At 49.7% G+C, this 23,684-nt stretch overlaps 1 protein-coding gene across 6 annotated transcripts in view; it reads left to right on the plus strand.

The window, feature by feature from the left end:
- LOC132472770 (C-Jun-amino-terminal kinase-interacting protein 4-like) overlaps positions 1-23,684 on the plus strand; it is a 42,401-nt gene that overhangs the window by 14,584 nt on the left and 4,133 nt on the right. The window contains exons 8-30 of one of the 6 annotated variants that reach the window (XM_060072535.1): positions 3,132-3,219; positions 3,569-3,690; positions 6,965-6,976; positions 7,874-7,931; positions 10,910-11,062; positions 11,503-11,557; positions 12,191-12,321; positions 13,927-13,983; positions 14,761-14,934; positions 15,253-15,397; positions 15,710-15,799; positions 16,432-16,536; positions 16,911-17,088; positions 17,706-17,897; positions 18,035-18,281; positions 19,149-19,253; positions 19,406-19,486; positions 19,780-19,847; positions 20,209-20,357; positions 21,041-21,212; positions 21,473-21,586; positions 21,839-22,093; positions 22,250-22,381. In XM_060072535.1, the coding sequence (XP_059928518.1) occupies positions 3,132-3,219; positions 3,569-3,690; positions 6,965-6,976; positions 7,874-7,931; positions 10,910-11,062; positions 11,503-11,557; positions 12,191-12,321; positions 13,927-13,983; positions 14,761-14,934; positions 15,253-15,397; positions 15,710-15,799; positions 16,432-16,536; positions 16,911-17,088; positions 17,706-17,897; positions 18,035-18,281; positions 19,149-19,253; positions 19,406-19,486; positions 19,780-19,847; positions 20,209-20,357; positions 21,041-21,212; positions 21,473-21,586; positions 21,839-22,093; positions 22,250-22,381 (2,883 nt within the window). Of the gene's footprint in view, positions 1-3,131; positions 3,220-3,568; positions 3,691-6,964; positions 6,977-7,388; positions 7,404-7,873; positions 7,932-10,909; positions 11,063-11,502; positions 11,558-12,190; positions 12,322-13,926; positions 13,984-14,760; positions 14,935-15,252; positions 15,398-15,709; positions 15,800-16,431; positions 16,537-16,910; positions 17,089-17,705; positions 17,898-18,034; positions 18,282-19,148; positions 19,254-19,405; positions 19,487-19,779; positions 19,848-20,099; positions 20,358-21,040; positions 21,213-21,472; positions 21,587-21,838; positions 22,094-22,249; positions 22,382-23,684 lie in introns of those variants that run through there. The other 5 variants (XM_060072568.1, XM_060072552.1, XM_060072543.1 and 2 more) reach the window with 5 other exon arrangements.

Genomic DNA, 23,684 nt, shown 5'->3' on the forward strand with positions numbered 1-23,684 from the left:
AATAAATGGAGATGGGCATGGCTGACGGAAACGGGGAACGATGGCAAGCCTTACGGTTCATGGTGCAAAAAAATATGAGACAAGCTTTGCAAAAAAAAAATCTTAGAGTCTAATTGAAAAGACAACAAAAAAATTGCAATAGATGCAAAAGAACAGCTGTTTAAAATCCTCCTGTAAAACAGTATTGGTCGAGCATTTAAACGTGATGGCTGCATTTGGTGCTGACGTCTTATACATTTGTATTTCTTAAGCAGGTGTCAAGTAACCTAACCTGGAACATGTTTCACACACTGCACGTGACTTGGCTGTAGCGCGAATACAATTTCAGTCAGAAGATTTTTTTTCACTTTAATCCCTGGCTAGACTGTAATGTACTGTAGTGAGCTAGACTAAAATGATCTAGACTGTACTAAGCTAGACTGTAGTGACTTTAGTGAACAAGACTGTAGTGAGTTAGACTATAGTGAACTGGACTGTATTGAACTAGACTAATGAGCTAGCCTGTAGTGAACTTTAGTGAGCTAGACTGTTTTGAACTGTAGTGAGCTAGCCTGTAGTGTACTGTAGTGAGCTAGAACGTAGTGAACTGTAGTGATCTAGACTGTTGTGAGCTAGCCTGAAGTGAACTGTAGTGAGCTAGACTGTAGTGATCTAGACTAATGAGCTAGCCTGCAGTGAACTGTAGTGATCTAGACTGAAGTGAGCTAGACTGTAGTGAACTGTAGTGAGCTAGACTGGAGTGAGCTAGACTGTAATGTACTGTAGTGAGCTAGACTAAAATGATCTAGACTGTACTGAGCTAGACTGTAGTGACTTTAGTGAACAAGACTGTAGTGAGTTAGACTATAGTGAACTGGACTGTATTGAACTAGACTAATGAGCTAGCCTGTAGTGAACTGTAGTGAGCTAGACTGTAGTGTACTGTATTGAGCTAGACTGAAGTGATCTAGACTGTAGTGAGCTATACTAGTGACTTTAGTGAACTAGACTAGTGAGCTAGACTATATTGAACTGGTCTGTAGTGAACTGTAGTGAGCTAGCCTGTAGTTAGCTAGACTGTAGTGAACTGTAGTGAGCTAGCCTGTAGTGTACTGTAGTGAGCTAGACTGTAGTGAACTGTAGTGGTCTACACTGTTGTGAGCTAGCCTGTAGTGAACTGTAGTGAGTTAGACTGTAGTGATATAGACTAGTGAGCTAGCCTGTAGTGAACTGTAGTGATCCAGACCAGTGAGCTAGACTGTAGTGAACTTTAGTGAGCTAGACTGTAGTAAACTGTAGTGAGCTAGCCTGTAGTGTACTGTAGTGAGCTAGAATGTAGTGAACTGTAGTGATCTAAACTGCAGTGAGCTAGCCTGTAGTGAACTATACTAATGAGCTAGCCTGCAGTGAACTGTAGTGATCTAGACTGTAGTGAGCTATACTAGTGACTTTAGTGAACTAGACTGTAGTGAGCTAGACTATATTGAACTGGTCTGTAGTGAACTGTAGTGAGCTAGCCTGTAGTTAGCTAGCCTGTAGTGAACTGTAGTGAGCTAGCCTGTAGTGAACTGTAGTGAGTTAGACTGTAGTGATATAGACTAGTGAGCTAGCATGTAGTGAGTTGTAGTGATCTAGACCAGTGAGCTAGACTGTAGTGAACTTTAGTGAGCTAGACTGTAGTGAACTTTAGTGAGCTAGACTGTAGTGAACTGTAATGAGCTAGAATGTAGTGAGATAGACTGTAGTGAACTTTAGTGAGCTAGACTGTAGTGTACTGTAGTGAGCTAGCCTGTAGTGAACTGTAGTGAGCTAGACTGTAGTGATCAAGACTAATGAGCTAGCCTGCAGTGAACTGTAGTGAGCTAGACTGTAGTGAGCTAGACTGGAGTGAGCTAGACTGTAATGTACTGTAATGTACTGTAATGAGCTGGACTGAAATTATCTAGACCAGGGATGGGCAACTGGCGGCCCGTGGGCCGCCAGTTGCCTGTATGCGGGCTGTATGCGGCCCCGCGGGCCGCATCCTCACTCAGTGCGGCCCGCATCCTCACTCAGTCAGGCCCGCACATAAAAAAAAAGAAAAGAATAATAATAATTGATCGAGTTACAGAAAACTCGGTCAAGAAAGATGAGAAGAATTCATAGAATTCGAAGGCAAACCCATGCGTCTAGTTTGCTTAGAAGCGATATCAGTCATTAAAGATATCCACTTAAGTCGCCACTACAACTACTACAACTGCTTGTTGGGTTTGAGTTCATTGAGTTGTTGCACTTAATGTTGGGCCACTGTTTTTCAGTTTTTTGACTTCATTGAATGATGATGTATGTGAGCCCTTTGCACTGATAAAAATACTGACCATTCATGTGGCTGTTTGAGCATGGAAAACATGAAATGAATGTATGTTGGTTCAATTAACATACCGTACATAGGTTATGATTCTGGATGATTTTTTAGGTAGTGGCCATCCCCAAAATGGACCAGAATACAGGAAATCATATCTACCAAATTCAAAATTGTGTAGCTTCTCTCAGCTCACGTTTAGTTGAAGTGTGCAGTCATGTGGCCCTCCGATGGTTAAGATGAAAAATGTGGCCCTCTTTATCATGAAAGTTGCCCATCCCTGATCTAGACTGTACTGTGCTAGACTGTAGTGACTTTAGTGAACTACACTGTAGTGAGCTAGACTATAGTGAACTGGACTGTAGTGAACTAGACTAATGAGCTAGCATGCAGTGAACTGTAGTGATCTAAACTGTAGTGAGCTAGACTGTAGTGACCTGTAGTGAGCTAGACTGGAGTGAGCTAGCCTGTAATGTACTGTAGTGAGCTAGACTGAAGTGATCTAGACTGTAGTGAGCTAGACTGTAGTGACTTTAGTGAACTAGACTGTAGTGAGCTAGACTATAGTGAACTGGACTGTAGTGAACTGTAGTGAGCTAGCCTGTAGTGGACTGTAGTGAAGTAAACTATAGTGAGCTAGCCTGTAGTGATCTAGACTGTTATGAACTGGACTGTGGTGAGCTAGACTGTAGTGAACTGTAGTGACTAGACTGAAGTGCAGGTTTGAAGCCCCTCTGCTGTTCTTGTGAATGCTATCCTTGCTGACTCATCACGCCATTGGTTAGTTCTTAGTTCTGTTTCTGGTTTCCAGGGGAGAAAGAAGAGACGTCGGACATGCAGGACCTCATTGAGTCGACCCCCGAGCTGGACATGGACCTCAGCGGCTACAAAGCCTCCAGGTAGGGTTAAAAGATTCACACAGCTAGAGCAATGGACGGGCCACACCCTGAACCTGACCCCTGAACCTAACAGGGTAGGGTTAAAATAACCATACAGCTATAGTGATGGACGGGCCACACCCTGAACCTGACCCCTGAACCTGACCCCCTGAACCTGACAGGGTAGGGTTAAAATATCCATACAGCTAGAGCGATGGACGGGCCACACGCTGAACCTGACCCCGAGCCCTGAAACTGACTCCTGAACCTGACCCCTGAACCTCTGACCCCTGATCCTGACTCCTGATCCTGACTCCTGAACCTGTCCCTAACCCCTGACCCTGACCACCTGTTCTCTTCCTCCTGTCAGCACCCCGACCAAAGGGATTGAGAACATTGCTTTTGACCGCAACACAGAGTCACTGTTTGAGGAGCTGTCCTCCGCAGGCACCGGCATCATCGGAGACGTGGACGAAGGAGCAGACCTCCTGGGTGAGAGATCACTAACCCCCCAAAGTCACATGACCTCCTTGATGAGGATCATTAACCCCTCATAGTCACCTGACCTCCTGGATGAGGATCACTAACCCCTCTGGTCACCTGACCTCCTGGGTGAGGATCACTAACCCCTCATAATCACCTGACCTCCTGGATGAGGATCACTAACCCCTCTGGTCACCCGACCTCCTGGGTGAGGATCACTAACCCCTCATAGTCACCCCCACATGAGCTGACTTACCGGGTGGGAGAGCCTTTAACCCCCTGAGTATTCAGGGTCAGGTAACTAACCCAAGTGAACCCCTAACTAACCCTGACTAACCCTGACCACATGGCCAGACGTCCTGAAATGAGACTGGAAGTCACAGAGACACAGTTCCACAGATCTGTTAGAGCAGGGATGGGCAACTGGCGGCCCACGGGCCGCATGCGGCCCGCATCCTCACTCAGTGCGGCCCGCATCCTCACTCAGTCAGGCCCGCACATAAAAAGAAAAAAAAAAAGAATAATAATAATTGATCGAGTTACAGAAAACTCGGTCAAGAAAGATTAGAATAATTCATAGAATTCGAAGGCAAACCCATGCGTCTAGTTTGCTTAGAAGCGATATCAGTCATTAAAGATATCCACTTAAGTCGCCACTACAACTACTACAATAGTCGGAGGGCCACTCATGTGGCCCACCGATGGTTATGATGAAAAATGTGGCCCTCTTTATCATGAAAGTTGCCCATCCCTGTGTTAGAGCCTCACCTCTGTGATAGAGCCTGACCTCAGTGATAGAGCCTCAGTGATAGAGCCTCAGTGATAGAGCCCTACCTCAGTGATAGTCATAGTGATAGAGCCTCAGTGATAGAGCCTCAGTGATAGAGCCTGACCTCAGCGATAGAGCCTCAGTGATAGAGCCTCACCTCAGTGATAGAGCCTCAGTGATAGGGCCTCAGTGATAGAGCCTCAGTGATAGAGTCTGACCTCAGCGATAGAGCCTCAGTGATAGAGCCTCAGTGATAGAGCCTCACCTCAGTGATAGAGCCTCATTGATAGAGCCTCACCTCAGTGATAGAGCCTCACCTCAGTGATAGGGCCTCAGTGATAGAACCTCAGTCATAGAGCCTAAATGATAGAGCCTCACCTCAGTGATATAGCCTCAGTGGTAGAGCCTCAGTGAGAGACCCTTAGTGGTAGAGCCTCAGTGATAGAGCCTAAGTGATAGAGCCTTAGGGATAGAGCCGCATTAGAGCCTCAGTGGTAGAGCCTCAGGGATAGAGGGGCGGCAGTAGCTCAGGAGGTAGAGCGGGTTTGCTGGTAACCTGAAGGTTGTTGGTTCGATCCCCTGCTCCTCCTAGCTGAGTGTTGAGGTGTCCTTGATCAAGGCACCGAATCCTGACTGTTAGATCCCGACGAGCAGGCTGGCGCCTTGCATGGTTGACTCCGCTGTCAGTGTGTGAATGTGTGCGTGAATGGTGAATGTGAGGCAATATTGTAAAGCGCTTTTGGTGGCCAATGGTTAGAAAAGCGCTATATAAATGCAGTCCATTTACATTTAGAGCCTCAGTGGTAGAACCTCAGTCATAGAGCCTCAGTGATAGAGCCTCAGTGGTAGAACCTCAGTGATAGAGCCTCAGTGATGGAGCCTCAGTGGTAGAGCCTCAGTGGTAGAACCTCAGTGGTAGAGCCTCAGTGATAGAGCATCAGTGATAGAGCCTCAGTGGTAGAGCCTCACCTCAGCGATGGGCGGACCGGTTCTCCTTCCAGCAGATGTTAAACTGCCTGTGGCTGTTTCCCAGTAAAGCTTGTTGTGATGTTTCCTAGTGGAGAAATGTATTTGTATAGAATCGTAGATGAGTATATTTCAAATGTTGCTTCGGAATTTTCATGGATATATATATATATATATATATATATATATATATATATATATATTAGGGCTGTAACGATACACAAATTCACGATTCGGTTTGTATCACGATTTTTGACCCACGGTTCGATACATCCCACGATTCTTTTAAATTTAAAAAGCATTTTATTTAAACAACACTTAAATACCAATTATCTTAATGTAACATTTAATAACAAATAATTTGTAACACTGAACAGATTTGAACCGAAAGAATACTATTAAAGTATAGCTAAATTAATAAAGAAATAACCAAAGATTGCAGTTGGAGGATGCTTTTTGCTGGTAGGCATAATAGGGCCCCTTTAACGGTTTGGTTGGTTTATTCAAATATCCTTATTAGCGCTTCTTATTAGGCTATGTAGCTTAAATAATGACATAATCAGGCCGTATAGAATGCAACATGTTTAATAGCCTAACTTTCAATAGATGAGGAAAAACATGAACGTCGCAATAACGAGGCATAGTGTTACGAGTAGCATATGTGTGTGCGGGAGAATGGCTGTATGCGTGTGTGAGTGACGTCAGCGAGTGAGTGGACGAGCGAGGAGAGCGAGCGGTAGCGCGTGTGTCTAGTGAAGAAGCGAACGAGTCCGGTAGAATAAAGTACCCATCCTGTCAATAATCGGTGGCCGCTTCATTCCGACCTATAAGCAGACAAACTGCCAGTCAAATCACACAAAACAATAGAGACAGGATCACACAGGCAATTTTTTTCGCGCTTGGCCCACTCTGGATAAATGTCGTTCATATCGCATATGAGGACTTCGACGGCTGTGGAGAAATGCAATCCTCCGTAGCCACGGAGAGCTGTGATCACAGAGAGGGCATCTAGTCACATATTTACGGCATCGATAGGAGGGGGCGCTGTCAGCAGACTATTATTTAGACAAATTATTAGCAAATTTCAATCTGACAATTTGACCGAAGAGTTAGAAAGGGCATATCGCGCTTCTGCCTTCTCACACCGCGAGACAGGTTCGTGACTTTGAGTATCGCGATTTTCGGTTTGATACGCGTATCGTTACAGCCTAATATATATATATATATATATGTATATATGTGTATGTGTTATCGTAATATTAACGTTTTCTCAATTCATTCTGTCATATTTTGCCATCTTACATTCTTCAGTTAAAAAAAATCTTCAGTAAATCTGTATTCAAACACATATTTAATTCAATTGAATGACAATCATGTAGCGACACAACCTTTCAGAGAAGACGTTTTGGAGCATCTGACAGCATCCACGTCCAAACGCGCTTCAGTTCCCAGCTGAAGCTTCAGATTGTGTCTGTGATGTAAACTTTGTCCTCATGTTAACCCCACTCTCTCCTGTCCCTCATCCTCCGGCCCTTCCCATAATCCCAGTGGAGTATTCCGGTGTGTACAACCTCAAACCATTCCTCATGTATTTATGTGTATTGTACATATTTCTTCTCCGAAATGTCTCATCTCTCCGCATTTAACATCCAACTGATTATTCTGCTTCTACGTAGTATTCCGCAGTACCACGGTTAGCTAGCTTAATGCTCAGTAGCGTTGCTGACTGCTGTTGGCCTAGCCCCAGGGGGTTATTTACGATTTTTTAATTCCAATGTTCAAACGTGAAGAGTTAGATTAACCTCTGAGAACCTGTCCTCTATATCTCCATCGCTCCTACTCTCTAGAGTTGAATATCTGATCATTTAACATGTATGGCTCCTCCCATCATATCACATCTGTCTCATACTCTCCATCTCTCTGTTTCTCCCGTCTCTCTTTCTGCTTGACTTGGATTGCATGGTTTGCTCAGACCTTAGTTTGCTTGGTAAGATCTTACCGATGTCTCCATCCTCCTCCCCGTGTCATGTGATCCGTGCCCTGTGATCCGTGTCATGTGATCCATGCCCTGTGATCCGTGTCCTGTGATCTGTGTCATGTGATCCGTGTCATGTGATCCGTGTCATGTGATCTTTCATGTGTCATGTAATCTGTCATGTAGCCTGTAGCTGTGTTTAAAGGGCCCTGGTTTTTCTCAGCAGGTGTTAATCAATGGACAGGTGGGCGTGTCCACCCAGTGGACGGTACCAGCTGATAGGCAGGTCCATCCACGCCAACCTGTGATGTTGTAAATGGCAGATTAAAATGGCTAATTGAGGATCACAGCTGTCAGTGAAACGGGGGCCCTTAAAGCGTGGGGTCCTGTCCTCTAGGGTCCTTCTGTGTGTCTTAACAACCCATCATCACATGGAGCTCATGTCCTCCAGCCGGTTCTCAGGTGTTGTGTCTGTGTGGCAGGTATGGGACGCGAGGTGGAGAACCTCATCCTGGAGAACACACAGCTTCTGGAAACCAAGTAAGCCCTCCAGTATGGACCTTATGCTGAAACTGTTACAATCTTACACTGTTACACTGTTACACTGTTACACTGTTACACTATGACACTGTTACACTTGTACACTGCTACACTGTTACACTGTTACACTTGTACACTGTTACACTTGTATATTGTCACACTTTTACACTTTTACCAGGGACTAAAATTAATTTATTTTCACCACCATCCCGGAATGGTCCCGAATCGCCCCAAATTTTTCCCATAAATCTTGTTTACATTTTGAGTTGTTACTTACTGATAATATAATAAAAACGCAATACATTATGTTGATGAAATAATATATTTATTTCCAGATGACAAGCAACACCCTCAGTCGCAGAACTGTGGTCTACATGACCACAGTTTAGGCTCTCGCACTGCTTGCCGCTCGAGACTGCCTAATATGCCATATTCACGCCTTTTTCGCGGCACGGTCCGCGCTTTTACACTGCCCGACGTAAATTGCCTGCTTGAGCTAGAACCCCAATTTAGCCTCCCGGACCACACATTGGTGGTTTATTAGGTTTCATTCTGATGTAAATGCGACGGCTCTGCAACACCTTGGGTAGGCTTGGGTAGAGGTGTTGCGCTGTCTCCAAAGAGACTACGCAGCATATCATAATGAGCAGTTCTAATTTAAAAGAAAGAAATCCGCGAGCTGCTGATCATGTAAGAGAAGGTGATGCAGTCGCATTAAACAAAGACGTTGAAAGATGGTGCGATCTACGAGAGAGAATAGAGGAACTGTCCTTACGAGGCTTTTGTCTGGATAAAAAACAAGTGGGCAGCAAAATAAATAATATGTTGCGTTTTTGCACTTGTAAATATTTAATCGCGCTTGTAGCCTACACTCAGACGTGAACTCATTCTTGCATGCGGGTGTCTTCATTCATAAAAACATTCGGGAGACAGTGTTTCCAATACATAGAACAATGTGCCACAGAATCAACACAGAGCGGCACAAATTGATTTTGAAATATATATATCGTTCCGTTCATTCATCTCCGCGTAGTACTATTTCTCCCTGTCATTCTCGTTCACACACGCACACCGACAAGCGCGCACACAGAGACAAGCGCGCATACATGCCAATGGTGCGCGGGTACACTACCACTTATTGGATAAACCTGCGTATCATACATGCACACGCACTGACAGCGGATTCGCCCGCTCCTCCTCTCAATGCGCCTACAAAGGCAAACCCGAAGCAGTGGGATATGTAAGGGATAATGTATAGAACGCCGGTCATTATCGGGAAAATAGGCTTACTTTAACTTATTTTCGATCATGACCGGCGATGTTCTCAACATTATCCCGCTTATTACACGGCTACTTGCCAAAACGAAAAAATTACTTCACATGGTGTGTCTTTTAATTATTTGATACCAATACCAGCATTCGTAGTGTTTATCAGCAGAGAAATAGTCAGCCGAAGACGATAACGTCACTTAGCAACCGAAGACGCTGGGGTTGACAAGTTACCGGTACATGCAGAGTGATACAAAAGACGCCATTAGAGGCGAAAAAATCCATTGTTTTCCTTGACAGCGGACAATTATACTCATGAGATTATACTTAGCCGCCGGAAGCCCAGGCCGTTCTGCCGGCGATTTTAATTCGCTCTGCAGCAGAGGCTGGAGATCGGGAAGATCGGGAGGTCTCCGGGCCGGTCCACTTTGAAAATTATTCTAAAGAGGTCTAGAGGTCCGTACGCAGCCCCGCCTTCTCCAGTGAACCAAGAAAGCCCGCGCCATGACGAATGGGGGGTTAACCCCTCTGTCTCACTGAACAACACAAACGCGAGCGCGAGAGCGCCAGACAATTGAACGAAGCTCAGTCCTTTTTCCATTAAAAAAGTATTTTTCCACCAACCGCAAACACGTTCTGGTTTGCAGAAAGTGTTGAAAACTTAAACAGAAAAATAAAGTCAGTGCCCACAAAATTCTCTTCGTCCCGAGGTCGACCTGAGAGAGAATAAAAATCCTCCCGATGACAATTAAATACGTCCCCGGGACGACGTTAATTTTAATCCCTGCTTTTACACTCCTACACTCTTAAACTCATGCACTCTTACACTCTTACGCTACGGCCACACCAAACGCGTTACTCGCGTTGGATAACGCCTAACCTGGCGCTTGATCAGTGTGTGGTGGTTCAACGCTTCCAACGCGCCAACGCAGCTAGATGAGTCCATGTCCATGCAAGTGAACGGAGCGTTCCCTCTTCGTCATAACTATCAAACCAAACATCCTTCACATTCACCGAGCGAACATTCTGAAAGTAAAATGCACATTTCTCACTAAAAATGTTTCCATAAACGCATTTAATGGCATAACTATGTTTCTATTTCCACCCAGAATAAAGAAAGATGTCGGCCGTATGCTTCTGTGCAAGCGTCACTACTCTCTGCCAGTGACGTCGGGTCAAGCTCCACGCTGATTGGCTATCGCGGCTGAGCGTCACGCGTTGGAGCGTTGAAAGTTCAATTTTTTGAACTCCGGGCGTTGGTGCGTTGGGCGCGTTACTGCGTTTACGTGCGTAATTACGTGTGTAATTACGTGCAACTGCCGCGTCTAACGCCCCTAACGCGACGCTTCAAAGCGTGTAACGCGTCTACGCGCCTATACCAATGGTTCCCTATGCAAAAATGCCGATTTTCGACGCCCCTAACGCGAGTAACGCGGTTGGTGTGGCCGTACCTTTACACTTGTACACTCTTACATTCTAACACATTTACACTTTTATACTATGCATTGAAGAGTTAGAAAACCCTGTGTGCGAGGATAATCATTAATAACCTATGTCATTAATCACCTGCAATTTCACAAAATGAAATTACCTTTGGTTGGCCCTGACTAATTTTTTCTGATAGTTTACTAGGAGCTGGTTACTAGGTTACTAGGAGCCTGCCACATGAGAAACAATATTAGTTTCATTATATTGACTCCTCCCCCCAGGAACGCGCTGAACGTGGTGAAGAACGACCTGATAGCGCGGGTAGACGAGCTTGGCTGCGAGCGCGAGGTCCTGCAGGGGGAGCTAGAGGCCGTGCTGACGGCCCGCAGCCGCCTGGAGGACCGCAACCGGGAGCTGGAGGACGAGCTGAAGAAGTAAACGTCTAACCCTGTTGGTACCTCAGTGCTCCACCCTGAGGGACGATCAGATAACACCGTTGGTACCTCAGTGTCTCCACACTGAAGAAGGTTCAGATAACACCTTCGGTACCTCAGGGTTCACCACGCTGAGATGATGGGCGTAAGGAGAAAGGCCTCCTGGCGCCCGGCTCAGCATCCGCACACTGGCCTTTAGGTCTGACCTATCAGTTGTTTCCATGGTTACACAAGTAGTTGTATTGGCAGTTCATAGCAAGGATAATAAGCCAAACACTAAAAACGCAAAACTGCCTCCAAAGAGTGTTTTAAGAAGTATACTGTTATCTTTAGAGTGTTTTAATAAGAAGTACACTGTTATCTTTAGAGTAGATTGAAAATAACGATACACAATATACTGTTATGTTATCTTTAGAGGACGTTGTCATTTCTGTTTTCAGAGTGCGCCTGGAGATGGAGGAGATCAGGCAGAAGTCTAAGGATGGAGAGGAAGACGTAAGAGACACACACACTTACACACACACACACACACACACGCAAGTGTCAAAATTAGGAACTGTTTTTACACACACACACACACACACACACACACACACACACACACACACACATATATTAACACAGCAGCTTCAGTTTCAGGTGCGGTTCTATCTATCCTGCTTCTTTTTTTCGTTTACATGATGGCAAGTGATGCTGTTAGGGCCCTTCAGTCTACTGGGAGGGACCTTCTGTCTGCTGTGAGGGACCTTCAGTCTGGTGTGAGGGCCCTTCTGTCTGTTGTTTGAGGGACCTTCTGTCTGGTGTTTGAGGGACCCTCAGTCTGGTGTTTGAGGGACCTTCAGTCTGGTGTGAGGGCACTTCTGTCTGTTGTTTGAGGGACCTTCTGTCTGGTGTTTGAGGGACCTTCAGTCTGGTGTTTGAGGGACCTTCTTTCTGGTGTTTGAAGGACCTTCAGTCTGGTGTGAGGGCCCTTCTGTCTGTTGTTTGAGGGACCTTCTGTCTGGTGTTTGAGGGACCTTCAGTCTGGTGTTTGAGGGACCTTCTTTCTGGTGTTTGAGGGACCTTCAGTCTTGTGTTTGAGGGACCTTCAGTCTGGTGTTTGAGGGACCTCCCGGTGTGTCTCCGCAGAGCGATGTTCCCACGGCCCAGAGGAAGCGCTTCACGCGGGTGGAGATGGCCCGCGTGCTTATGGAGAGGAACCAGTACAAGGAGAGACTGATGGAGCTGCAGGAGGCCGTCAGGTGGACCGAGATGATCAGGTGAGGAGGTTAGGAGGTGGGGGTGGAGGTGCTGGAGGTGGTGGTGGTGGTGGTGGTGGAGGTGGAGGGGGTGGAATAGTGTAAATAAAATAGTGTAAATTAGTGTAAATTAGTCTTTTTTTTAAAAACTCAATAGAAAAGGGTTGGTAATATTTCAAATCTCGTTTTACCACATTTGGTGCTTCTGGTGCTTATTTGATGAGATTCTAGATCAGAGATCAAAGCGGGTCACAGCTAGACCCATTAACCAGTCAGATGTGAACCAGTCAGATGTGATCAGTTAGATGTGAATCAGGCAGAGGTGAATCAGTCAGATGTGAACCAGTCAGATGTGAATCAGGCAGATGTGATCAGTTAGATGTGAATCAGGCAGATGTGAATCAGGCAGATGTGAATCAATCAGATGTGAATCAGGCAGATGTGAATCAGGCAGATGTGAATCAGTCAGATGTAAATCCGTCAGATGTAGGTCAGACGTCGTACCTACATCGGGCGATGCACCTAGCAACAGAGAAAGGAGACATTGAGTATGATCCAGAACTATAAGGGTTTTCTATGTCTATATAGTAGGGGTGTAACGGTACACTGAAGTCACGTTTCGGTTCATACCTCGGTTCAGACATCACGGTTCGGTACGAGTTCGGTACAATGAAGGGAAAAGATAAAACAAAAATGCAGAAGGCAATTATTTTTTACTGTCTCAGGTTGTACCGCCTAGTTTCATACAGTCTCTCCCCTGAGCTAGCTGCAACAGCTTGAACTGTGTAATCTAAGATGTAAACAGGAAACAATAAGTACACATCACCTCCAGACTCCCTCCGTAACTTTTAAACTAAATAAGACTATCGGTTATAAAACTGAAAATTCAGCATGCTTTACAGTATTTATGAAACTGCAAAGTACACAGAATTTGCGCATTTCCACCGGAGGGTGCGGGTCGGTTCGTTGCGGCTTGGTGGAGTAGTGAATGTGCGGTTCGGCGCAGCTCAGTTACGGCTCGCGTTTCCACCGCCGACAGTATCCTTATGGTGGGCGGGGGGGTTTACCCGGATCGCGATAGCCGCGGCAGCTACGTTAGCATTGTGACCTCATAGCAGCCCGACATAGTGTCAGGCTGCTCCTTATAATTCCAAGGAAAAAGAATGCGAACAATGAGCAAAGATCAACCATGTAGGACGTCCAAGAAGGACGGCTAACTTTTGTGCAACATTTTCTTCAATCAACAAAGCTTTCGCCGTTGTCCAGAAATACTTTGCGGATAATGTGTTTATTTATTATCCCCCTGTCTCACTGAAGTACGATTCTGTCATCCAATCAACGGACTGCGTGTGTAGCTCGAACTTGCCAGCACCCTTTCAGGCGTCTCAGTTGTCCCTGGAGATCGTGGATCCAACATTAGTTCGGCATTACATTAATTAATTTGCACGCCAGTTTTCATTAATTTTATACCGTGTATTCTCCGTGTAAATCCATGCACCATACCGTGACGTCCGTTCCGATTCGGTTCAATACGAATACATGTATCGTTACACCCCTTCTCTACACAGTATCTATATATGTATATATAGATATAGTTATATATGTGGTGTTTCTCTGCTCCCCCAGGGCCTCTAGGGAAAACCCAGCGCTGTCGGAGAAGAAGAAATCCAGCATCTGGCAGTTGTGAGTCCTTCTCTGCCCCCTCCCTCCTCTGTGAAACGGGGACAACATCCAGATGTTCTGCTGTCAAACGGTGGCTTCAAACTGCCAACTGTAAACCTGAGTGTCACAACCTTTATCTCTCCTGTATTTTGTTTTCCTTTCACACGGTTGCTTTGAAACGCCAGCGTTAGGTAGACAGCGTGTTTGTTTCAGACCAGCCCTCCTGTCTCTGTTTCTATACACAGAGCTCATACTGCTAGTGAACACAGAGCACATACTGCTAGTGACCACATGGCCCCTCCTGTCCCTGTCTCTAAACACAGAGCTCATACTGCTAGCGACCACATGGCCCCTCCTGTCCCTGTCTCTAAACACAGAGCTCAAACTGCTAGTGACCAAAGAGCTCATACTGCTAGTGACCACATAACTCACCGTTTAGTTACCACAGGACTCATCCTGCTCTCCTCAATGAGACTTTAACTGAACCATCAGGGGGAGGTGGTCTGACCCCCTCCCCCATGGGGAGGTGGTTTGACCCCCCAGGAGGAGAAGTACTTCATATTTATCTTACAATTTGAGACAAACATGTATATGACAGATAAATATTTAGTCTTTTCTCTGATTGGTTAGGTAGTGTTTGGCTCTGTCGAATCAAACCTGATCCCAGCATGTCGTGTCGCTCCATTGGATGAGGCCCTTTGGTGTTGAACCCTCCCACCAATCGTTTCCTCTCTCTGTCCCGCCCACTCCTTCCCGTGCTCCTATTGGCTCTCGTCCCCATTCTGCCCGCCCCTGCAGCTTCAGCAGGCTCTTCAGCTCCGCCCCCGCCCCCGCCAGTGGCTCCGCCCTGAAGAAGGCGGAGCCTCAGCCCAACATGAAGTACAATGCCCCCGGTGGCCTGGTGAAGAGGAGCAGCACCTTCTCCCAGTTCCCCACCGAGAAGTCTAAGACGCTGGACTTCCTGAACGAAGAGTGAGTCAGCCTTAAGCCTTTAGCCTTTAGCCTTAGCCTTTAGCCTTTAACCTTAGCCTTAGCCTTTAGCCTTTAGCCTTAGCTTTTAGTCCAGGGATTTAAAGTGTCTGTTAAAACACACTATATTATTGTATACAGCAGTGTATACAATAAAGTGTTTGTGTGTGTGTGCGTCTGTATGTGTGTCTCTGTGTGTGTGCATGTGTGTGTGTGTGTGTGTGTGTCTGTATGTGTGTCTCTGTGTGTGTGTGAGCGTGTGTGTGTGTGTGTGTGTGTGTGTGTGTGTGTGTGTGCGTGCTTTAACTGTGCTGCCTCCAGGATTGACCCGTGCAGCTCCCCGTCCCGTAAAGAGCAGAAGAGGGCCCAGTACCGGCAGGTCAAGGCCCACATGCAGCGGGAGGAGAGAAGGGGGGAGGACGGCCGCGTCACTGCCCACGGCTGGAGCCTCCCGGGCAAGGCCAAGGTCAGACCCCGGGGGAGGGGGGGGGGGGGGAGACACCCTGGGGAGGGGAGAGTTGAGGGGTGAGACCCCTGGAGAGGGGAGAGGGTGAGAACAGCCTCCCTGGAGAGGATCCTGACCCCCCGGATGGGGGCTAGAGGAGTAGCAGACAGACTGAGGGACTTATGATTTTACATTTATTTATCGTGTGTGATCTATGTTTCCTCATTGTGTGTGTGTGTGTGTGTGTGTGTGTGTGTGTGTGTGTGTGTGTGTGTGTGTGTGTGTGTGTGTGTGTGTGTGTGTGTGTGTGTGTGTGTGTGTGTGTGTCAGCAGGTGTCTGATGGGGGTCAGACGGAGAACAAGATGAATCTCCCAGTGCCCGTCTACCTGAGGCCTCTGGATCAGAAGGATGCTTCTATGAAGGTACGCACTCTTTACATTCTCATCCAGAGCCTTGTATATTGATGAGGCTCATCAGTAAGTTAAGTATAACTGCAGAAGGCAGTTATAGAACCATTGGGGATGATTCAGTGAGGGGAACAGATCTCTCTGTGTCTAGTTGAGCTAGTCAAGAGGCGGCTCAGTTCAGTGTGGGTTAACCTTGGGGGAAGCACCTCCTAAACCCTGGGTGGAGCAGTGGCGCCGCCATCCGTTGAGCATGGCAGTACCCCTCCAGTCGGGTATATTCCCATAGCCGTGATCAGTTACGTTCTTAAAGGTCTTCACACGCCCTCATCGTTAGAGAAGAGCAGAGAGGGGGAGGAACCACACTGGGTGAATAGGTGACTGGGTGAGTGAAGGACCAGACTGGGTGACTGGCTGAGTGATGAAGCAGACTGGGTGACTGGGTGAGTGAAGGAACAGACTGGGTGACTGGCTGAGTGAAGGACCAGACTGGGTGACTTGGTGAGTGAAGGTCCAGAGTGGGTGACTGGGTGAGTGAAGGTCCAGTCTGGGTGAGTGGGTGACTGGGTGAGTGAAGGTCCAGACTGGGTGAGTGGATGACTCGTTGAGTGGGTGAGTGGGAGTCTTACGCTCTGCCGCTTTGTCCCCAGCTGTGGTGCGCCGCGGGGGTCAACCTGTCGGGGGGCCCGACCCCCCCCCTGGTGGAGGGGCCGACCGGCTCCCAGAGCAGCCTGGACCAGCTGGAGCACGACAAGGTGTGCGTGTGTCTGTGTGTGTGTGTGCGTGTGTGTGTGTGCTCGCGTCTGCGTCTGTTGAAGTAATGATGAGAGAGGACTGAAAGCTGGAAGAGATGTCATGGTTTGGCCTCACTCCCTGTCCATGGTCCTTCCATCCTCCTCAAATCTCCTCTCTCTCCCCTCCTCTCCTCCTCTCTCTCCGCCTCTCCTCTCTCCTCCTCTCTCTCCTCCTCTTCAACCTCCTCTCTCTCCTCCCTCTCCTCTCCCTCCTCCTCACTCTCCTCCCCTCCTGCTCCACTCTATTCTCCTCTCTCTCCTCCCTCTCCTCTCCCTCCTCCTCACTCTCCTACTCTCTCTGCTCCTCTCTAACCTCCTCTCTCTCCCGGCTGTAGGAGCAGGAGGGGGGGGAGCCCCAGGAGGAGGTGGGGGTAAGGAGCAGCAGGGTGTGGTTGTGTATCAGCACCCACTCCTCCACCAAGGTGCTGGTGCTGGACGCCTCGCTGCCCTCGGAGCAGCTGGACAGCTTCTACGCCTGCAATACCCACGTGCTCTGCATCGCCAGCGTGCCCGGTCAGCACCCTCATCTGAATATGAAGAGCACATTAATATACTGCAGCCTTGCACACCGTGTGCGGCAACCGCCCTTATAACCTCCCCGCTCCCAGAGGGTTCAGCGCGGCGGTGTGAACGGCCAGGTGTTTTCTAAAGCGGCTGTTGCTGCTGCTGCTGCCAAAAGTTTCAACACGGGGAAAGCTGAGCGGTAGGGCAAAATATGTGCGCGTTCACGTGGACGGCAACCGCTTCCTGGTTTACAGACGCTTTTGTAACCGCCTCCCCTCTGCCGCCCTTCCCTCATTGAAATGAATGGGGGCGGCGAGTTGCTGCGCGGCGGTGTGAAAGCAGCTTTATTGTCTCTTTATACTCTCTATAGAAGGCAGGCACCCATAGATGGGTTGGCAGATGGAGTGAACCGTTCACCTGAACCGTTCAACTGAGCCATTGCTCTTCACCGTGGTGTTGTGGTGAACCATTCTTCTGAACTGTTCCTCTTCACTGTGGTGTTGCGGTGAACCGTTCTTCTGAACCGTTCCTCTGTTCCTCTTCAACAGGTGTTGTGGTGTCCCTGGCTGGAGTCTGACCTTGACCTCTGACCCCCATGCGTTCTGACCTTGACCTCTGACCCCTAGGCGTTCTGGAGACGGACTTCTCTGCGGGCCAGGAGCCCTCCCTGGACCCCGAGGGGGGGGGGGACCAGGCCTCTCTGGCGGGCAGCGTGGGCTCAGCGGGCAGCGACGGGCCCCCGGCCCCCGAGGGCACCACCGCCGTGCCCCAGACCGCCAGCGCCCGCGTCTCCACTGGGGAGCACCCCCCAGACACAGGTAGGCCCCGGGTCCTTGTGTTTATCTAGGGGGTCTTTGGGGGTCTTTGGGTCGGTCTGGGCCTCCGGGGTGGAGGCGGGTGTGTTGACTCTACGGGCCTCCTGTAGGCCGGCCCCTGAACTGTCTCCCCCCAACAGTGCCGCTGTCCAGGGAGGGCAGCCCCCTGGAGGAGGGGCCCCCCGCGGAGGACGAAGCCCCCCAGGAGGACGGGGGGGTCCCCACGGCGGAGGAGGCCACCGAGGCCACCGAGGCCAACGCGGGCGAGGAAGAGGGCCAGGAGGAGGGGGCCCCGGGGCCCGCCCAGAGCCAGACCTACACTGAGCACGTGTTCACCGACCCGCTGGGAGTGGGGCCCGCAGAGGGCCCCAGGGCCCGCACTGAGAGGTGCGGGGGGGGGGGGGGGGGTTGCTGGGTGTGTGTGTTGGGCTGGGTGTTTGTGTTTGGCTGTGAGTGTGTTTGTGTGTAGGGCTGGGTGTGTGTGGGGCTGTGTGTCTGTGTGTGTGAGTGTAGGGCTGGGTGTGTGTGGGGCTGTGTGTGTGTGTGTGTGTGTGTGTGTGTGTGTGTGTGTGTGTGTGTGTAGTGTTGGGTGTGTGTGGTGTGTAGGGCTGTGTGTGTGTTGGGCTGTGTGTGTGTAGGGCTGGGTGTGTGTGGGGCTGTGTGTGTGTGTAGGGCTGGTTGTGTGTGGGGCTTTGTGTGTGTGTGTGTTGGGCTGTGTGTGTGTGTGTAGGGCTGGATGTGTGCGTGTTTGGCTGGGTGTGAGTGGGGCTGTGTGTGTATGTTTTGCTGGGTGTGTGTGTTTGGCTGGGTGTCTGTGTAGGGCTAGATGTGTGTGCGTGTAGGAATCAGAAGCATTTAATGCCATTTATGCTAACATAGGAGGGATTTGTCTCAGCGGTCCAGTGTGTGTGTTTCAACAAATATATTGCAACAGGACAGGACAGTGCTAACAAGACATAACAGGACAATCAATGCAATGGGTGATGAGATACATCCTAGATAATAAAGTGCACGTGGAGAATTAAGTCCAATGTGATTCTTGACAGGTATTACGGGGGAGGCTGGTGTTTGGCTGGTTGTGTGTGTTTGGCTGGGTGTGTGTGTTTGGCTGGGTGTGTGTGTTGGGCTGGGTGTGTGTGTGATGATGGCTTGGTGTGTGTGTGTGTGTGTGTAAGGTTGCGTGTTTGTGTGTTTAGCCGGGCGTGTGTTATGCTCTAACCATGTGTGTGTATGTGTGTGTGTGTTGATCTCCAGGGAGCCGGACGGAGCCACGCCCCAGTCTGAGGACCAATCAGAGGGAGAGGTGCTGCGAATGAGCAGTTCCCTGCCCACCATGTGGCTGGGGGCCCAGAACGGATGGTGAGGCCACTAGGGGGCCCGTAGGGCGCCACTAGGGGCCACTGGGAGGGCACTAGAGGGCCACTAGAGGGGCATCTAGGGGGGTTAGTCCCATTTCTAACCCTAAGGGTTAGGGTTAGACCTGAGTTGACCTGGTGTGTCCTCTCCTCCAGCCTCTACGTCCACTCGGCAGTGGCTCGCTGGAGGAAGTGTCTCCACGCCATCAAGCTGAAGGACTCCATCCTCAACATCGTGTAAGACCCTCACCCTGACACATGAACACAAGAATACACGGACACAGGAATACATGAACACATGAATACACGGACACACGGACAAATGAATACATAAATACACGGACAAATGAATACACAGACACACGGACACATGGATACATGAACACATGAATACACTGTCACACGGAAACATGAATACACAGACACCCTGACACCCGGACACATGAACACATGAATACATGAAAAGACAGACACACAGACACATGTTACCATGAGGTGACCAGCAGAGTGAGGGTGTCTTTCTGTTCCAGCCATGTGAGAGGCAGGGTGCTGGTGGCGCTGGCTGATGGGACGCTGGCCATCTTCCACAGGGGGGCTGGTGAGTGTTAGCTACTAGCCTGTTAGCCTGCTTGCCTATTAGCCTGCTAGCCTGTTAGCTTGCTAGCCTGTTAGCCTGCTAGCCTGTTAGTCTGGCACCCTGTTAGCCTGTTAGCTGCTAGCCTGCTCTGTTGGATCCCAGAGGGGCTGGGGAGTGCTACTGCCTCTAGTCCTCACCCCTGTGTCTCCCCCCCAGATGGGCAGGGGTAACCTAGCCCCCCTCATTCCTCACCCCTGTGTCTCCGCCCCCAAGACGGGCAGTGGGACCCTAGCCCCCCCCGTTCCTCACCCCTGTGTCTCCCCCCAGACGGGCAGTGGGACCCTAGCCCCCCCCGTTCCTCACCCCTGTCTCTCCTCCCCAGACGGGCAGTGGGACTTGACCAATTACCACCTGCTGGACCTGGGCCGGCCGCACCACTCCATCCGCTGCATGGCCGTGGTGCAGGACAAGGTGTGGTGCGGCTACCGCAACAAGATCTACGTCATCCAGCCCAACGCCATGAAGATAGAGGTAGGCCCCCAGATCACATGACCCAGGCCCCCCGTCACATGACCCGGGGACCCCAGTCACATCACCCGGGGGACCCCAGGTCCCATGACCAAGGCTCCCAGTCACATGACCCGGGCCCACAGTCACATGACCCGGGCCCCCAGTCCCATGACCCAGCCCCCAGTCAAATGACCCGGGGGACACTAGGTCACATGACCCGGACCCTCAGTCACATGACCCGGGCCCCAAGTAATATGACCTGGGCCCCCAGTCACATGACCCGAGACCCCAGGTCCCATGACCCGGGCCCCCAGTCACATTACCCGGGACCGCAGGTCACAGGACCCCAAGTCACATGACCTGGGACCCCAGGTCACATGACCCGGGAGACACGAGGTCACATGACCCGGGGGACCCCAGGTCACATGACCCGGGACACCAGGTCACATGACCTGGGACTCCAGGTCACGCCGTTGTTCGGCGTGAGTCAGTGTGAGGGTGAATATGCGGTGGTGAGTCAGTGTGAGGGTGAATATGCGGTGGTGAGTCAGTGTGAGGGTGAATATGCGGTGGTGAGTCAGTGTGAGGGTGAATATGCGGTGGTGAGTCAGTGTGAGGGTGATGAGCCGTCGTGCAGTGGTGAGTCAGTGTGAGGGTGATGAGCCATCGTGCGGTGGTGTATGTGTGTGTCTCTCCGGGAGCAGAAGGTTCTGGACGCCCACCCCCGTAAGGAGAGCCAGGTGCGGCAGCTGGCCTGGCTGGGCGACGGGGTCTGGGTCTCCATCCGCCTGGACTCCACCCTGCGGCTCTTCCACGCCCTGACCCACCAGCACCTCCAGGACGTGGACATAGAGCCCTACGTCAGCAAGATGCTGGGTAACAAAAGCCCAGGGTCAATACTCACACTCTGATCAATGAAATCCAGCTCAGTGAACAATCCTAAACCTAAGATATAAATGTAATATCAGACAGTCTTCTGTTCCAGTATCAGGTGTAGGTGGATATTGTCTTGGATTCTCTCTTCTTTGGGGTCTAAACTTGTGTGTGTGTGTGTGTGTGTGTGTGTGTGTGTGTGTGCGTGCGTGCTCGTGCATGTGCGTGTGTTTGCGTACCTGTGTGTGTGTGTGTGTGTGTAGGGACCGGTAAGCTGGGCTTCTCCTTCGTGAGGATCACGGCCCTCATGGTCTCCTGCGGCCGGCTGTGGGTCGGCACTGGGAACGGGGTCATCGTCTCCATCCCCCTGTCGGAGGGTAATACACACACACAGGCACACACACACACGCAGGCACACACTCACGCATGCACAGGCACACACACACACACACAGACACACAGGCACACACACACAGACACAGACACACACACACACACACACAACCCTCACTTCCTGTACATCCAAACATCATACACTCACTTTAAATGCAGCCATCAGACATGTCCTTTATATGCTAACTCCCAGCCATCACCCTCCATGCCATGACCTCATGTGTTTCTGTGTTCAGCCGGTCAGACAGCGGGCCTGGGGGCCCAGCGGCCTGGGGGGGCCCATCGGCCCGGGGGGGCGGTGCGCATGCTGGGGGATGAGGGGGGGGAGGGCGGGCCGGCCGTCCCGTACTGCTCCATGGCCCACGCCCAGCTCTGTTTCCACGGACACCGCGACGCTGTCAAGTTCTTCGTCTCCGTGCCCGGTACCGATTCATGTCTTCATCTGTTCCGGTGGTCTACGTCTGTGTGTTCTGTGGGGGATCTGTCTCCAGGTGTGTGTGTGTGTGTGTGTGTGTGTGTTCTGTCTCCAGATGTGTGTGTGTGTTCTGTCTCCAGATGTATGTGTGTGTGTGTGTGTGTGTGTGTTTTCTGTCTCCAGGTGTATGTGTGTGTGTGTGTGTGCTCTCTAACCCGCTGTGCCCCCCCAGGCCAGGCCGTGCCCCCTCAGGGCGGGGCCGACTCGGGCTCTGACGACCCCCCCTCCGAGTCGTCAGATGCCCCCGAGCCGCGAAGCTTCCTGGTGATGAGCGGGGGGGAGGGCTACATCGACTTCAGGATGGGTGAGCCCTACCCCTAGTTATCTGGTTAACTCTTCATTAGTCAACAGCCTGTACTAACACTAGTTACCTGGTTCATTCTTCATTACTGTGCGTTCACACCAAACGCGACGGGGTGACAAGATCCCATACAAAGTGAACGTGGAGACTCGTATCGGGCGAATTACTCCATGATTGGCTGCTACGTAACAGCCTTCAGCTTCAACAGCTTTCAGCTTTCAACCGGCAAACTCAGTGCAGTGCAGTCTGGGGTGAACTGCAGCATGGAGGAGAAAGTGATTGTTGCCGTTTGCGACTCCCGGAGCTCTATATACAATAGTATATAATATAATATAATTTAATAGATAATATCACGGCCAAAAGCTCTGTCTGCCTCCGGATGGCCGTAGCGCGGGGGGCTCTCATAGGGATTGGGCTTTTCGCGGTTTGTTTACCAGCGTTGCTATGGTTTCCGGTCTTGTGTGTTCCAACGGTTTATTAGGTAGGCCTATCTAATAAATCTCTGTCTAATCAATACTTCAATCACTGCCTCTTCCGTGGTCATTACAATATTATGAATAGACTGCGTCGGGTTCTCCGACGTCTCTCCCTCTTCCACAGAAGGTAAAGACATGCAATGGTGGTTTTCTCGGCCGTGGTTGAGAATGAATTGGCATGAAGCACCGTTGGCGGCCAAAAGTTGTGGCGCGACAAATTCACCTGACAAAACTTGCAAATATGATTTGTGGCGCAACAAAACTTCGGCAACAACGCGAACGGGCGACAAATGTCACGTTTGGTGTGAACGCACAGTAAGTCAACAGCCCCAACTAGCACTAGTTACCTGGTTAACTCTGCATTAGTCATCAGCCCTAACTTACACTAGTTACGTGGTTCACTCTTCATTAGTCCACAGACCTAACTAACACTAGTTACCTAGTTAACTATTCATTAGTCAACAGCCCCAACTACACTAGTTACCTGGTTGACTCTCCATTAGTCAACATGCTGGACAGAGAAGCGAGTTAAGGAGCTGTAGGTACGATTTAAGAGCTTTCATTAGAGTATAATTAGTTAAAATGCCATCGCAGTCCATCAGTTATGAGAGAGCGAATTAAGCTGTAAGAATGTTCTGAGTAGAGGCTCCTCCCTCTTTGAAACACTCCACTCCTGGCTTGTTTCTGGCACATCAGGGCATCTCTTTCCTGATTGGTTCAGTTAATACATCTTGCCTGTCAATCACATACATGCAACAACCAATGGCAGAGAACCATAGGAAGAAGATCAGAGAGGCAAGGGACCTCCTTTAGTTTGTTTAGTTCAGTAC

The sequence above is a fragment of the Gadus macrocephalus genome, chromosome 2 (genome assembly GCF_031168955.1).
Source record: "Gadus macrocephalus chromosome 2, ASM3116895v1".
Taxonomy (NCBI): domain Eukaryota; kingdom Metazoa; phylum Chordata; class Actinopteri; order Gadiformes; family Gadidae; genus Gadus; species Gadus macrocephalus.